General features: G+C 55.5%; 1 protein-coding gene across 1 annotated transcript in view; it reads left to right on the top strand.

Annotated features, from left to right (window-relative positions):
* TLN1 (talin 1) overlaps nt 1-12,574 on the top strand; it is a 31,779-nt gene extending 19,205 nt beyond the window's left edge. Inside the window, exons 33-57 of the mRNA XM_068973972.1 lie at nt 21-143; nt 1,351-1,494; nt 1,966-2,127; nt 2,371-2,511; nt 2,601-2,782; nt 2,981-3,113; nt 3,281-3,382; nt 3,466-3,636; nt 3,719-3,868; nt 3,960-4,061; nt 4,147-4,266; nt 4,994-5,140; nt 5,271-5,437; nt 5,527-5,710; nt 5,801-5,926; nt 6,027-6,143; nt 9,610-9,795; nt 9,920-10,027; nt 10,525-10,630; nt 10,826-10,950; nt 11,053-11,178; nt 11,287-11,349; nt 11,459-11,641; nt 11,794-11,922; nt 12,034-12,574. Of these exons, the coding sequence (XP_068830073.1) occupies nt 21-143; nt 1,351-1,494; nt 1,966-2,127; nt 2,371-2,511; nt 2,601-2,782; nt 2,981-3,113; nt 3,281-3,382; nt 3,466-3,636; nt 3,719-3,868; nt 3,960-4,061; nt 4,147-4,266; nt 4,994-5,140; nt 5,271-5,437; nt 5,527-5,710; nt 5,801-5,926; nt 6,027-6,143; nt 9,610-9,795; nt 9,920-10,027; nt 10,525-10,630; nt 10,826-10,950; nt 11,053-11,178; nt 11,287-11,349; nt 11,459-11,641; nt 11,794-11,922; nt 12,034-12,159 (3,423 nt within the window). The 3' untranslated portion in view covers nt 12,160-12,574. The remainder of the gene's footprint in view (nt 1-20; nt 144-1,350; nt 1,495-1,965; nt 2,128-2,370; nt 2,512-2,600; nt 2,783-2,980; nt 3,114-3,280; nt 3,383-3,465; nt 3,637-3,718; nt 3,869-3,959; nt 4,062-4,146; nt 4,267-4,993; nt 5,141-5,270; nt 5,438-5,526; nt 5,711-5,800; nt 5,927-6,026; nt 6,144-9,609; nt 9,796-9,919; nt 10,028-10,524; nt 10,631-10,825; nt 10,951-11,052; nt 11,179-11,286; nt 11,350-11,458; nt 11,642-11,793; nt 11,923-12,033) is intronic.
* Nucleotides 12,575-13,937: the final 1,363 nt, after the last annotated feature.

Raw genomic sequence — 13,937 nt, 5'->3', positions numbered from 1 at the left:
CTATACCCTCTGTTCCCCAGGTGCTGGGTGAGGCCATGACCGGCATCTCCCAAAATGCCAAGAATGGAAACCTGCCAGAGTTTGGGGAGGCTGTCGCCACAGCCTCCAAGGCCCTCTGTGGCTTCACTGAGGCAGCTGCACAGGTTATCCTCCTGGGATGGTCCCTGGAACTCCCCTTTTGTCTCTAGCCCACCTCCTCGCACTCTGACCCACATGCACAGAAGACAAAGTTATAAAGCCAGCTGTGTGGAAGATGGGGATCTTTCCCCACCTAAAGTAGAGGTGTTTGTCAGCAAGCATAGAACACCAACAATTCTGATCACTGTCACCGCTGAGCCCTGGTGCTTTCAGTTGTGATTATACTGAACAACCACTGAATCTGGCCCCAGCTTGCCTGGTATATTCTGCCTAGCATATGGAAATTATTTTCATATAATTAGTTTTTTTTTTTTTTTTGCTGAGCCACACGGCAAGCTGGCTGTTAGTTTCGTGATCAGGGATCGAACTCATGCACCCTGAGTTTGGAAGTGCTGTCTCAACCACTGGACCCCCAGGGAAGTCCACACATAATTATAACACTAAATTCCCAGTTACTTGAGTCACCACCTAACTTGCCTTTTTCTGCATTATGAAGTATAAAACGATCCATTGGCTCAGAGTATTTTGCTTTTATTTATGAATCCTTAAAACAAACTGACTTGAGAGCTCATCCTTTCAGCCTGTTTCCTTCAGTCTCCCTGCTTCCCTGTGCCCTGTTCTGTTGGGTGGCCTGCTGTATATGGTTTGACGTATTTCTGGAAAAGCATGAGGAAGAAAATGCAAAGCTATCATGTGTTGGGTGAAGTAAGAATCAAACCTTACGATGACCTTCCAAGCAGAAACAGTTTTTGGCAACCATCCCTTCCCTCTTTCTAAATCTCTGAAGCTTGGAGGCGTTACGTGTTAATTAGCCTAACACCACCCACAGTTTTATTAGCCTCTAAAAGAGGCTGTGTGTGTGTGTGTCTTTCAAACTTTTTTTTTTACCAGCACTTAGAATAAGCACTACTTTTTACCTTAAGACCCAACCTATAAACACATAAACAGGTGAACTGAATTTTGATAAAAAGCTTACTGTGCTTCTTTTTTTTTTTTTTTTTCATTTTTTAATCTGAGATGTTTGAACACATTTAACAAAACAGGAGAGGTTTTTCCCTCTTTTATACTATAATTGGAGTTTGCTAATGTATCTCCACTCACGTAGAACCCTGACCACTGAACTTACCCCTGCTCCCCTTTGTCCCCACTGTGGCTATTCCAGTCCTACCTCAGGAAGATTCCTTATTCCTCACCCCAGTCTTCTCTCTACAGGCTGCATACCTGGTTGGCGTGTCTGACCCCAACAGCCAAGCTGGACAACAAGGGCTGGTGGAGCCCACACAGTTTGCCCGAGCAAACCAGGCAATTCAGATGGCCTGTCAGAGTTTGGGGGAGCCTGGCTGCACCCAGGCCCAGGTAACTCGGGGGTGCAGTCACTGTGAGCAAGCCTGGGAAAGGCTGCTGAGCCAGGACAGGCCGCCCCCGTGGTGGGAGAAGGTGCAGGACGTGCACCGCTGGGTGGCGCCCCAGTGCTGGCCTCCTGCCCATAGCTTCTCTGGGCCACTGTCTTCTCTGGCTGTGTTTCTCATCATTCCTTCCGTTACTGCCTTTACTTCCATGACTTCTCTATGGAGGTTTGAGTTCTCTCTCCTCCTGAGCCTGTGAGCGATTTCTCCATTAGTGTGCCGGCTTTTCATTTTCCTTTCTCCTACACCCTGCGCATTTTTGGGTATCTGTCTCCCAGATCTTGACTTACAGGTGACTCTGTCTTTCCTAATGAGGCTTCCAAAGGATTGCTGTCCATCCCCCAAGCTGAAGGGGCTGCTCCCCAATGTAGACATGGCCCTCCTGCCCTCACATGGCTCTTCCACATCTCTGCCTCCTCAGGTGCTCTCTGCAGCCACCATTGTGGCCAAACACACGTCTGCACTGTGTAACAGCTGCCGCCTAGCTTCTGCCCGAACCAGCAATCCCACCGCCAAGCGCCAGTTTGTACAATCAGCCAAGGAGGTGGCCAACAGTACGGCCAATCTTGTCAAGACCATCAAGGTTCCCAGTGTTTGAATTCTCAACCTCTCCCTGACCTGTCCAGTCTTCTCTCCCCCGACCGCTACACCCCGTCATTCCCTGAGGCCTTCACCCAGTCCCACCTGCCTAAGCCCAAGGTCTTTCCTGTCTGCACTGGTCACCACCAGCCCCTCCCTGTGCCCTTTGAGCTCAGGAGGGAGACCTGGGCTTCACTGCCTTTGTCTACGGTCCATCCTGAGCTCCTCCTTGTCACTCCCACTTCAGGCACTGGATGGGGCCTTCACAGAGGAGAACCGTGCCCAGTGCCGAGCAGCAACAGCCCCTTTGCTGGAGGCTGTGGACAATCTGAGCGCCTTTGCATCCAACCCTGAGTTCTCCAGTGTTCCTGCCCAAATCAGCCCTGAGGTGAGGCAGGGTGAAGGCATGAACTGCTGGCCACCTCATCTTGTTTCCAGCAGTCTTGAGACTCACCCCTCGGCCTCCCCTCTCCCCAGGGCCGGGCTGCCATGGAGCCCATTGTGATCTCTGCCAAGACAATGTTGGAGAGTGCTGGGGGCCTCATCCAGACAGCCCGAGCCCTGGCGGTTAATCCGCGGGACCCACCACGCTGGTCCGTGCTGGCTGGCCACTCCCGTACTGTCTCGGACTCCATCAAGAAGCTGATTACAAGCATGAGGTAGGAGGCAGGGTGGAAAACCTTGTGCCTGGGGGATGCACATCCCTCTGACAGAACAGAGGGATGGGCACTGTGGTGTGGTGAGATGGGCCAGTGTTGGAGGGCAGCTGTGGTCCAAGATTCGGGGTACAGGGGAAGGTGGGCCAGCCTTGTGCTCAAGAGGTGTACTTGATGTTGGAGACTGTGATACGTCTGCAGGGACAAGGCTCCAGGGCAGTTGGAGTGTGAGACAGCCATTGCAGCTCTGAACAGCTGTCTGCGGGACCTTGACCAGGCTTCTCTGGCTGCGGTCAGCCAGCAGCTCGCTCCCCGTGAGGGGATCTCTCAGGAGGTAAGGGGAGGAGGGAGGGCAGGCTTAGGAAGGTGGGGGATCTGGGAGTGAGCTCATAGACACATAGAGGGTATGGAACATGCTGGGTACTGGGTCGGTTGGGTGTGGAAGGAAGAGTGGGGTCCTGTGCAGGTCACAGTCAGGGCTAAAGTCCACTTCCTCCCCAGGCCTTGCACACCCAGATGCTCACTGCGGTGCAGGAAATCTCCCATCTTATTGAGCCACTGGCCAGCGCTGCCCGGGCTGAAGCCTCCCAGCTGGGACACAAGGTACCTGGGGCAACACATGGGCTTGGGTAGGCTGAACCAGGGTACCTGGCCAGGCTGACCCCCATCCTAACCCCTTGCCGCAGGTGTCCCAGATGGCCCAGTACTTTGAGCCACTCACTCTGGCTGCCGTGGGTGCTGCCTCCAAAACCCTGAGCCACCCACAGCAGATGGCACTCCTGGACCAGACCAAAACCTTGGCCGAGTCTGCCCTGCAGCTGCTGTACACAGCCAAGGAAGCTGGCGGTAACCCCAAGGTACTGAGCTAAGGCGCTGCTACTATAGTAAGAGAAGCAGGAACCACTACTCCCTGCCCAGCTCACTTGCTCTGCCCCACAGCAAGCAGCTCACACCCAGGAAGCCCTGGAGGAGGCTGTGCAGATGATGACAGAGGCCGTGGAGGACCTGACAGCCACCCTCAACGAGGCAGCCAGTGCTGCCGGGGTCGTCGGTGGCATGGTGGACTCCATCACCCAGGCCATCAACCAGGTTGGAGTCTTGGGAAGTGTGTGGACAGAGGTGCCTGTGGACCAGTGTCCCTGAGCCCAGTCTTTCCCCTTCTGCCATTCTCCCCCCTCAGCTAGATGAAGGACCAATGGGTGAACCAGAGGGTTCCTTTGTGGATTACCAGACCACCATGGTGCGGACAGCCAAGGCCATTGCTGTCACCGTTCAGGAGATGGTAAGATTGGGAGCATACAAGAGGCCTGCTCTTGGAGAGTTTGGACATTGAGTTTGGATATCAATTCACTTCCTCCTATCACCAGGTAACCAAGTCAAACACCAGCCCTGAGGAGCTGGGCCCTCTCGCTAACCAGCTGACTAGTGACTATGGGCGTCTCGCCTCCCAGGCCAAGCCTGCAGCTGTGGCTGCTGAAAATGAAGAGGTAACTTCCCCTGCCCCTGACAGAAAACTCAAGGCGTGCCCCTTGTCCCATGATGTCAGCTCTGAGGCTGTCCCACCCTCGGCCACTCAGGTCTTTCATAGAAAGGGGAACTCATCCTCAGGGCTGCTCCATGAAAGAGTGATCAGGGCTCCATAAAGGGTGGGATCAAAGCCTCCATCACAGGGATAAGGAGTAGCCCAGGGTCTAGAGATTGCCTGGGCTGCCACTATTTCCCCTGCTGGCCCTGATTGCCTGTGGCTGCTTCTCGGCTGTGCTGCAAGCCTTTCTTCCCTTCCTAGTTCTTCCATGTTGCAAAGCCCTGAAGCGCTTCCTTCCCTAAGCTCCTGGCTTTCCAAGAAAGCAAGTAATTGGATCTTAGCATGACACACCTAATCCCCAGCCCAAACCCCTCCACAGCCACACACGCCAAACTGTAAGCCGTGGCCTCTGCTTCAGATACCCCAGCATGAGGGCTTCTCCCCCTCCTCCTCGCTGTGCTTATTAGCACGGTCCTCACAGCTGGTGCCCACAGGCTAGTATTTTCCATGTGTGGGAGGAGACCTCCTGACTAAAGGCTGTGAAACAGGACAAGTCTGTGCAGAGTACTTCTCACTACCTATTTAGTGCTCAGTGAGTGTTTTTTTAGGTCCTTAGTGCCTCCTCCAAGTACAGTGGACATCCCCGAATCCTCTTGTAAAATCCATCTCCCTGTTTCATCTACTCACAGATAGGCGCCCACATCAAGCACCGGGTTCAGGAGCTGGGACACGGCTGCGCAGCTCTGGTCACCAAGGCAGGCGCTCTGCAGTGCAGCCCCAGTGACGCCTACACCAAGAAGGAGCTCATAGAGTGTGCCCGGAGAGTCTCTGAAAAGGTGACTGAGCCCGTCCCCATGGCCTGGGGGCTGCGCTCCTCAGCCCTTTCCTCTATCCCTTCTCCCAGACCCAGGACCTATCCTCTTACAGGGGCCCTACCACAGTCACCACCTGACTCTCCTCCCGCAGGTCTCCCACGTGCTGGCTGCGCTCCAGGCTGGGAATCGTGGCACCCAGGCCTGCATCACAGCCGCCAGCGCCGTGTCCGGCATCATCGCCGACCTGGACACCACCATCATGTTCGCCACTGCCGGCACGCTCAACCGTGAGGGGGCTGAAACCTTCGCTGACCACCGGTGAGGAGGGAACTGGGCCTTGTGCTGTGGGGGGCCAGAGGGTTTGGGGGAGGCCTGAGAAGAGCTGACTGGGCTGGGCTGTCCCCCAGGGAGGGCATTCTGAAGACTGCCAAGGTGCTGGTGGAAGACACCAAGGTCCTGGTGCAGAATGCAGCTGGCAGCCAGGAGAAGTTGGCACAGGCAGCCCAGTCCTCCGTGGCCACCATCACCCGCCTTGCCGATGTGGTCAAGCTGGGTGCAGCCAGCCTGGGAGCTGAGGACCCAGAGACCCAGGTATCTGCCCCACACGCCTCACTCTGGCCAGAACCACTTCCTGATCCCCCCTTTCCTCCCACAGACCAGAGCCTCTGCTCTCGCACACAGGTGGTGCTGATCAATGCAGTTAAAGATGTGGCCAAGGCCCTGGGAGACCTCATCAGTGCCACCAAGGCTGCAGCTGGCAAAGTCGGTGACGACCCTGCTGTGTGGCAGCTCAAGAACTCTGCCAAGGTGGGAGGAAAAGAGAGAAGCTCCCCAGGCGGGGAGTAGACCAGTGTGCTTCTGCCCGCCCCGTAAAATGATGCTGCCCTCCCTCCTCTGATGCCCACAGGTGATGGTAACCAATGTGACATCACTGCTCAAGACCGTGAAAGCGGTGGAGGATGAGGCCACCAAAGGCACGCGCGCCCTGGAGGCCACCACGGAGCACATTCGGCAGGAGCTGGCGGTGAGCCTGTCTGTGCAGCGGGGCCTGGGCTGGAGAGCAGGGTCTGGGTGGATTGTGAATGTCCGCCGCCCACACATGCACAAAGACGCTGACGCTCAGCCTCCTCCCCCTGACAGACTTCCTGTGCATGCTGCGCTGTCTCCCCTTCCTCACCTGTTTCCTCCTTGGCGTTTGACACCTACCCTCTTCATCCCCGCCTCTACTTTCTCTGGCCTCTCAGTTGCCACATTCAGGGGTCACTTCTTAGCCTTCACCTTCTTCAGTCATTTCCAAAACAGCGGACCCCCTAACAAGCCTCTCTTTGAAAGCCTTTCTTCCTTTAGCCTTTTTGACACTCGCTTTTCTGTTGCCCCCCACATCTCCTCTGTAGTTGCACTCACCTTCAACCAGATAAATCTTAGAGGCCTTCCTGAAACTGCACCGATCGCCTTCGTACTCCTCTTTGGCAGGTTCAACCTTCTCATCATTGTTCTCTGACAAGCAGACTTCCAGTTCTGCGCTTAGTCATTTTCAGCCTCCTGGTTGACCTTAGCACCGAGCCACAGTGCCTTCCCACCAGCTACTCTTCCTACTAAGCATGGCCACAGCCTGCCATTGCAGCAGGCTCCCTCCCCGTCGCCTGTGACTTCACAGCCTCGCTCACAACCTGCAGGCCATCGCCAGGTCCTGTGCCGCCCTCCTCCAGTGTCTCCCTCTCCTTCCTTCCCTCCCAGCCCACAGGCAGCACTCCCCCTCACTGTGACTGCTGTGCCAGGTTTTGACCTGGTCTCCTTGCCTTCAGTCTTTGTCATTTTCTTCTTCTTTTTTTTTGACTTATTTTTTGGCTACACTGGGTCTTCTTTGCTGCACGTGGGCCTTCTCCAGTTGTGGCGAGCCAGGGCTACCCTTCCTTGCGGTGCACAGGCTTCTCACTGCAGTGGCGTGTCTTGCTGTGGGGCACGGGCTCTAGGCGCGTGGGCTTCGCTTATGCTCACTGCAGTGGCGTGTCTTGCTGTGGGGCACGGGCTCTAGGCGCGTGGGCTTCGCTTATGCTCACTGCAGTGGCGTGTCTTGCTGTGGGGCATGGGCTCTAGGCGCGTGGGCTTCGCTTATGCTCACTGCAGTGGCGTGTCTTGCTGTGGGGCACGGGCTCTAGGCGCGTGGGCTTCACTTATGCTCATTGCAGTGGCGTCTCTTGCTGTGGGGCACAGGCTCTAGGCATGTGGGCTTCGCTTATGCTCACTGCAGTGGCGTGTCTTGCTGTGGGGCATGGGCTCTAGGCGCCTGGGCTTCAGTTATGCTCACTGCAGTGGCGTCTCTTGCTGTGGGGCACAGGCTCTAGGCATGTGGGCTTCGCTTATGCTCACTGCAGTGGCGTCTCTTGCTGTGGGGCACAGGCTCTAGGCATGTGGGCTTCGCTTATGCTCACTGCAGTGGCGTCTCTTGCTGTGGGGCACGGGCTCTAGGCATGTGGGCTTCGCTTATGCTCACTGCAGTGGCGTCTCTTGCTGTGGGGCACGGGCTCTAGGCGCCTGGGCTTCAGTTATGCTCACTGCAGTGGCGTCTCTTGCTGTGGGGCACAGGCTCTAGGCATGTGGGCTTCGCTTATGCTCACTGCAGTGGCGTCTCTTGCTGTGGGGCACAGGCTCTAGGCATGTGGGCTTCGCTTATGCTCACTGCAGTGGCGTCTCTTGCCGTGGGGCATGGGCTCTAGGCGCCTGGGCTTCAGTTATGCTCACTGCAGTGGCGTCTCTTGTGGGGCATGGGCTCTGGGCGTGTGGGCTTCACTTATGCTCAGAAGTTGTGTGCACAGGCTTAGTTCCTCCGCCGTATACGGGATCTTCCCAGACCAGGGATCAAACCTATGTTCCACTGGCAGGCAGATTCTTAACCACTGGACCATAGGGGCAGTCCCCATCTTTCTAACTTCTAAATTTATCTTTCTCATCCTCTGTTTTCTCTTCTCCTCAGAGATGTTCAAATTCAAATTCCTTTCTACTTACCAAACTTGATCATTCATTCCCTCCTCTTTCCCATATCACTAAATAGCACCTTTCAGTAACTCAGTTCCTAAAGCCAGAAACTCCGTTTTAACATCTTTCTCTCATTGTTCCCCACATCTGAGCTCATCAGCAGTTCTTTTAGTGGTCCCTCCAAATAGACCTCAATTTCTCATTTCCCATCTCTGCTACCAGCACCTTGTCAAAACCATCATCAGGCCATAGCTGTGTTTATGTGACAGCATCTGTATAAACTCCCTGCTTCTCCACTTACCTCCCCCTCCCCAGTCAATCCTCTCAACACAGAGGATAATTTTTTTGGGGGTAGGGGGGCGCCTCACCATGCAGCTTGTGGGATCTTAGCTCTTCAACCCGGGATTCAACCCAGGGCCATGGCAGTGAAAGTGCTGAGTCCTAACCTCTGGACCACCAGGGAATTCCCAGAATAATCTCTTAAAAATATAAATCAGGTTATGTCACTTCAGTGCTTACAATCCTCCAGTGACTGCCCTGGCATCTTTGGTAAAGTCCGCTCTCCACACCAGGGCCTTCCAGGCTCCAGGGCCCCTGCTGCCTTCCCCAGTCTCTCCTCACCCTTCTCTCTCTGGGCCAGGGGCCAGGCCCCTGCAGTCTCAGCTCCACCCACTGCAGACCCTTGTTCTTGCTCTTTACCAGTTTTTTGAACATCTGGCCCCTTCTGATCCTTCAGGCTTCAGCTTAAACATCCCCTCTGCCAGAGGCTTCCTTGACCACCTTTCTAAAAAAGAACTTTCTTTCTCTTTCTCATCACAGCACCCTTTTTCCCCTTCACAGTGTAGTTTCCCTGCTCGTTCACCTATTTATCATTTGTACCCAAAACCAGAATGTAAGGTCCATGAGGACAGGACCTTGTCTAGCTTATTCCCCGCTGCACCCTCAGCACCTCACGTAGTCTCCCACCTAGCTGATCTTTAGTGGGATTGAATTTGTTGGGTGAACACATACAGCAAAATATTTTTATGACTTTTACATACTGTGTAAAATTCTAAGTTCCTTGTTCTGATATCCAAGGTCCCAGCAGCCTTTGCTCTGCCATGCCTGTGCTCTAGAACATTTCTTAATACTCTCTCACACTTGACATCCTGGTTATTTGTGCTCTGCCACTATGTCAGTGCACTTCTGTTATCTGTATCCTTAAGACCCAGCTCCTTACCCACCTTCACCACTCGCCACATTAAGACTTCTCTTTAGGAATGAAAAGCCAGCACAAAGGTACTTGCTTAATTTCAAATACACTTTCCCCAATCACTTTAGTCAGAAATGAGGACCAACTGCCTTCTCTTGTATTAGCTGTGAACGTGTGAAAGTCTCCTAGCGCTGATCTACAGTAACTACTCAGTGGCTGCTTGTTGACTGAGTACGCAGATGAATGAACCAGTCACACAAGTGCTGCACCATCTCACAGCCTCCCTCACCGTGGACTTTTTCTTCTTGCTCTACCCCAACAGGTCTTCTGCTCCCCAGAGCCACCTGCCAAGACCTCTACCCCTGAAGATTTCATCCGCATGACCAAGGGTATCACCATGGCAACCGCCAAGGCCGTTGCTGCTGGGAACTCCTGTCGCCAGGAGGATGTCATTGCCACAGCCAATCTGAGTCGCCGTGCTATTGCAGATATGCTCCGGGCTTGCAAGGTATAAATCCCGGCGGTGAGGCAGGAGTGTAAGGCAGCTTGAGGGCAGCACGTGGTAGGGGAGAACCTGCAGGGACTTGGGAGCTCTTTGGGATCCTAAGGCTAATGTATACTCTGTGCTACAGGAAGCCGCCTACCACCCGGAAGTGGCTCCAGACGTGCGGCTCCGAGCCCTACACTTTGGCCAGGAATGTGCCACTGGCTACCTGGAACTGCTGGACCACGTGCTGCTGGTAGGGCGGGAGGTGTCTGTTCCTCACAGCGGCCTCCCTGAATACACAGGCCTCAGGCCTGCACTCTAATCTTTGGTTCAGATCTCCTCCCCACCCCCCATCTGTTCGCCGAGTGTGTCCTTGTTTCCGCATCTCCCTTCCTCTGGGGCTCCATCAGTTTGAGCATCTTTGGTTCTCCCACTCACCTCCTCCTCTTTCTCTTGTCTCCTCTCTTCCCGCCTGCCCTCCCCCTCCTCTACCTCCTCATCTCCTTTCTTCTCATTTCATCCTTCTCCTGGCTCCTTGTCAGCCGGTGAGTGACACATAGCCTCACTGTCTTCACCATGCATGCAATGTGATGTCTGGTGTGCTCCTGGATAGACTGTGTGCTGTTTCAGGCTGTGGTGTGGAGCGGCCTGGGGTAGGGGTGGCGGGAGGGGGCGGGCGCTCCCCTGTTTCAAGGGTCAAGGTAGAAGCTGAGATCTGATGCTCTCTGCCCCCTGCCCCCTCTTCCCCAGACCCTGCAGAAGCCAAGCCCAGAACTGAAGCAGCAATTGACGGTGCACTCAAAGCGTGTGGCTGGATCAGTCACTGAACTCATCCAGGCTGCTGAGGCCATGAAGGGTAAGGGGTGACCAGGGGCAGGGAGGGAAGGGAAACCCTTGTTCTGGGGAGAACTCTGCTTCCGGGAGGCTGCTCAGAGATGGCCTCTGCAGAGTCTTCACAGATGCCAGGGCCTGGTGACAGTAAGCACACTGCCCGGTGCTCCTGATCTCCCTGCTCTGCCTTAGACCCTTCCCTCCTTGCTTTGTCCACCAGGAACAGAATGGGTGGACCCAGAGGACCCCACAGTCATTGCTGAGAATGAACTCCTGGGAGCCGCGGCCGCCATTGAGGCTGCGGCCAAGAAGCTGGAGCAGCTGAAGCCCCGGGCCAAACCCAAGGTCAGGCCTGCTGCCTTCTTCTCCCCTCCGCTCAGAGTGTCTGCACCTTCAGCCTCCCCTTACCCTGCATCTCTCTCTGCCACTTCTGTCTCTTTTTTGCAGGAGGCGGACGAGTCCTTGAACTTTGAGGAGCAGATACTGGAAGCTGCCAAGTCCATCGCAGCAGCCACCAGCGCCCTGGTGAAGGCTGCCTCAGCTGCGCAGAGGGAACTGGTGGCCCAGGGGAAGGTAAGGACTTGGATACCAGCAGCTTTGCCTTCCACATGGCATGATGGTCTCCTCCGGGAGGCTCTCAGGAGGGCACGAGTCTGAGCAGACTCCTGCCCTCCTCCACAGGTGGGTGCCATTCCAGCCAACGCACTGGATGATGGACAGTGGTCCCAGGGCCTCATCTCTGCTGTGAGTGTACAACTGCCCCTGTGCCCCTCTGCACTTCAGGGACTTGAGAGGCTGGAGAGGGGATGGACCAGGGCAGGAGGCACGTTCTAACCTAATCTCCCTGCTTCAGGCCCGGATGGTGGCCGCGGCCACCAACAACCTGTGCGAGGCGGCCAATGCAGCTGTCCAAGGCCACGCCAGCCAGGAGAAGCTCATCTCATCGGCCAAGCAGGTCGCCGCCTCCACAGCCCAGCTCCTCGTAGCCTGCAAGGTCAAGGCCGACCAGGACTCTGAGGCAATGAAGAGGCTTCAGGTGAGGCCCCCTGGCCCATCTCATGTGCCTTGAGCTGAGCTGCTTTCAACTGTCACCCCTGACATGCTTTCTGCGAGGGAGACGGGGGCCTTGCTCAGCTGGGACCTTCCCAAGTTCTCATCTCACACTGCCTGCTCTCTCTCTCTGCCAAGGCTGCCGGCAACGCAGTGAAGCGAGCCTCAGACAACCTGGTGAAGGCAGCCCAGAAGGCTGCAGCCTTTGAAGAACAGGAGAATGAGACCGTGGTGGTGAAGGAGAAGATGGTCGGGGGCATTGCCCAGGTAAGCTCTGAGGGACATCAGCGGGGCAGTCACGATGCCTGCACTCGTTCCCACTCCCCCAGACCTTGATGCACATACTCACTGACTGAGTCCCTGATCTCTGTCCCTCAGATCATTGCCGCCCAGGAAGAGATGCTTCGGAAGGAACGAGAGCTGGAGGAGGCACGGAAGAAGCTGGCGCAGATCCGGCAGCAGCAGTACAAGTTCTTACCTTCAGAGCTTCGAGACGAGCACTAGGGCAGCCGCTTGTGTGTATCACAGACCCAGCCCAGAGACTGTGCCTCACTACCAAAGCCTCCTGGGCTGTCGGGCCCAGCCTGCCCAACCCCAGCACCCCCAAGTGCCTGCCAAACCCTGGGCCTGGTCCTGCCGCACGTTCCCTGGCCCTTCCCGGACTCCAAGTGCCTTCATGCCCTAGGGCCCCCTAAGTGCCTGCCCCTCCCCAGAATATTAACGTTCCCAGAGTATTATTAACGCTGCTGTACCTCAGTCTGAACCTGCCAGGGCCCCAGCCCGCTCCACCCTGCCAGCAGCTTCCAGCCAGTCCCCACAGCCTCTGCTCTACTCATCCTTTTTTATACTATCCACCCCCCACCCCCAACTACCTGTGGGGGCCGGGGGTGTAAGCCCCAAACAGGTCATGCTCCAATAAAGGTGATTCTGCCTGCAGCCTCAGCCTGGCTTCATGAGGAGATACCCGCCCCGAGGGCAGGCGGGGAGAGAATGGGATGGAGTACTGTGGCCCAGCTTGATGGGCTCAGAAGTCTGCCCCAAGGCCCCTTCCTCCCACTACACGCAGAGCCCTAAGTCATCCTAGTCAGGAAGCTGTCCCTGAGCAGGCATGCTGCTGCTGTCCCTTGCCTCTCCGGCCAGCGCCCACGCCACACCAAGTGTCATTCTTCTGTTCCTGGGACAGCAGCTGCCAGTGCTCTTTGTGGCTACCAGGGACACACTCTGTTCTTCATCACCACTCATGTGAACAAACCTAGTCCCTCACCAAGTCCGAATTTTCAAGAAGCAGCTTTGCTGAAACAAGCCTATGGATACAAGTATCTGAGCCTAAGAGAACTACGGCCAGATTTGGTTGAGGCAGTTAACAAGCCAAAAATCCAGCCTGAGGCTGCCTCAGGTAGGCTCAACTGTTGACTGGGTTAGGCACTTCCAGCCCCTCCCTGGCCTTGCTGCCACTCCTGCCCAGAACAGCACTAGAAGAGAAGCAACTGAAAAAGCCAGACCCAAGCGTGAGGCCGCATCGTCAGGGGCCAGAGCTCCCCTAATGGCCAGGTGGGTGCTGGGAGCCCTGTGCCAGCTGCCCAGCTCACTTGAAGGTTGAGTGGGGGAGGTGGGGATTGCCATGTGCTTCCACTTCCTCCCACATCTGCCCGCATGGCCCACACTGCCTGGACCACCTGGCAGCCCTCTCAGATCTGCCACTGTTTTCATGTATGATTCTTCAACCAGCCCTATTGCTCAGTATGTTACTTCCTTGCTTCTCCCTCCAAGTAGAACACAAACACCACCCAATCTGCTGCTACTCTTGTCACCTCCTGTCACCTCCTTAAAGGCATGACATCTTCTACTCCTACCCCATTAAAGTAGGTTTAATGTAGAATGACTTTGTCCTCCCCAGGGCAGCCCATCAGGGGAGGTGCCAGCTTCCTACTATCACTCATGTCACCTGTGATTAATTCATTCAATATTTACTAAGCCAGGCCCAGGCTAAGCACTGGAAAACAGATGTATTATCACCTCTCTGACGCAGACTGGCAACTGCAGTCCATGTGGCTCTGGCCCCCTAACCCCAGATTCCATGTCCTGGCATCGTTGAGGACCTTAGAGATCAAATCCCTTTTACCACTTCCCCAACAAGTGGTAGCCCAGACCGTTTGAACTCCAGCTATGAGCCCAGACAGCTGCTGACCCCTGCTACCACTTCCCTGCCATATTCTCAGGAACTGTGACCAATCACGTTCCTCTTGATACTGATGCCTCAGGGAGTCTTCTGGGGAGAGACT

The sequence above is a fragment of the Capricornis sumatraensis genome, chromosome 6 (genome assembly GCF_032405125.1).
Source record: "Capricornis sumatraensis isolate serow.1 chromosome 6, serow.2, whole genome shotgun sequence".
In the NCBI taxonomy this organism is placed as follows: Eukaryota; Metazoa; Chordata; class Mammalia; order Artiodactyla; family Bovidae; genus Capricornis; species Capricornis sumatraensis.
This window is presented reverse-complemented; position numbering and strand designations above follow the sequence as displayed.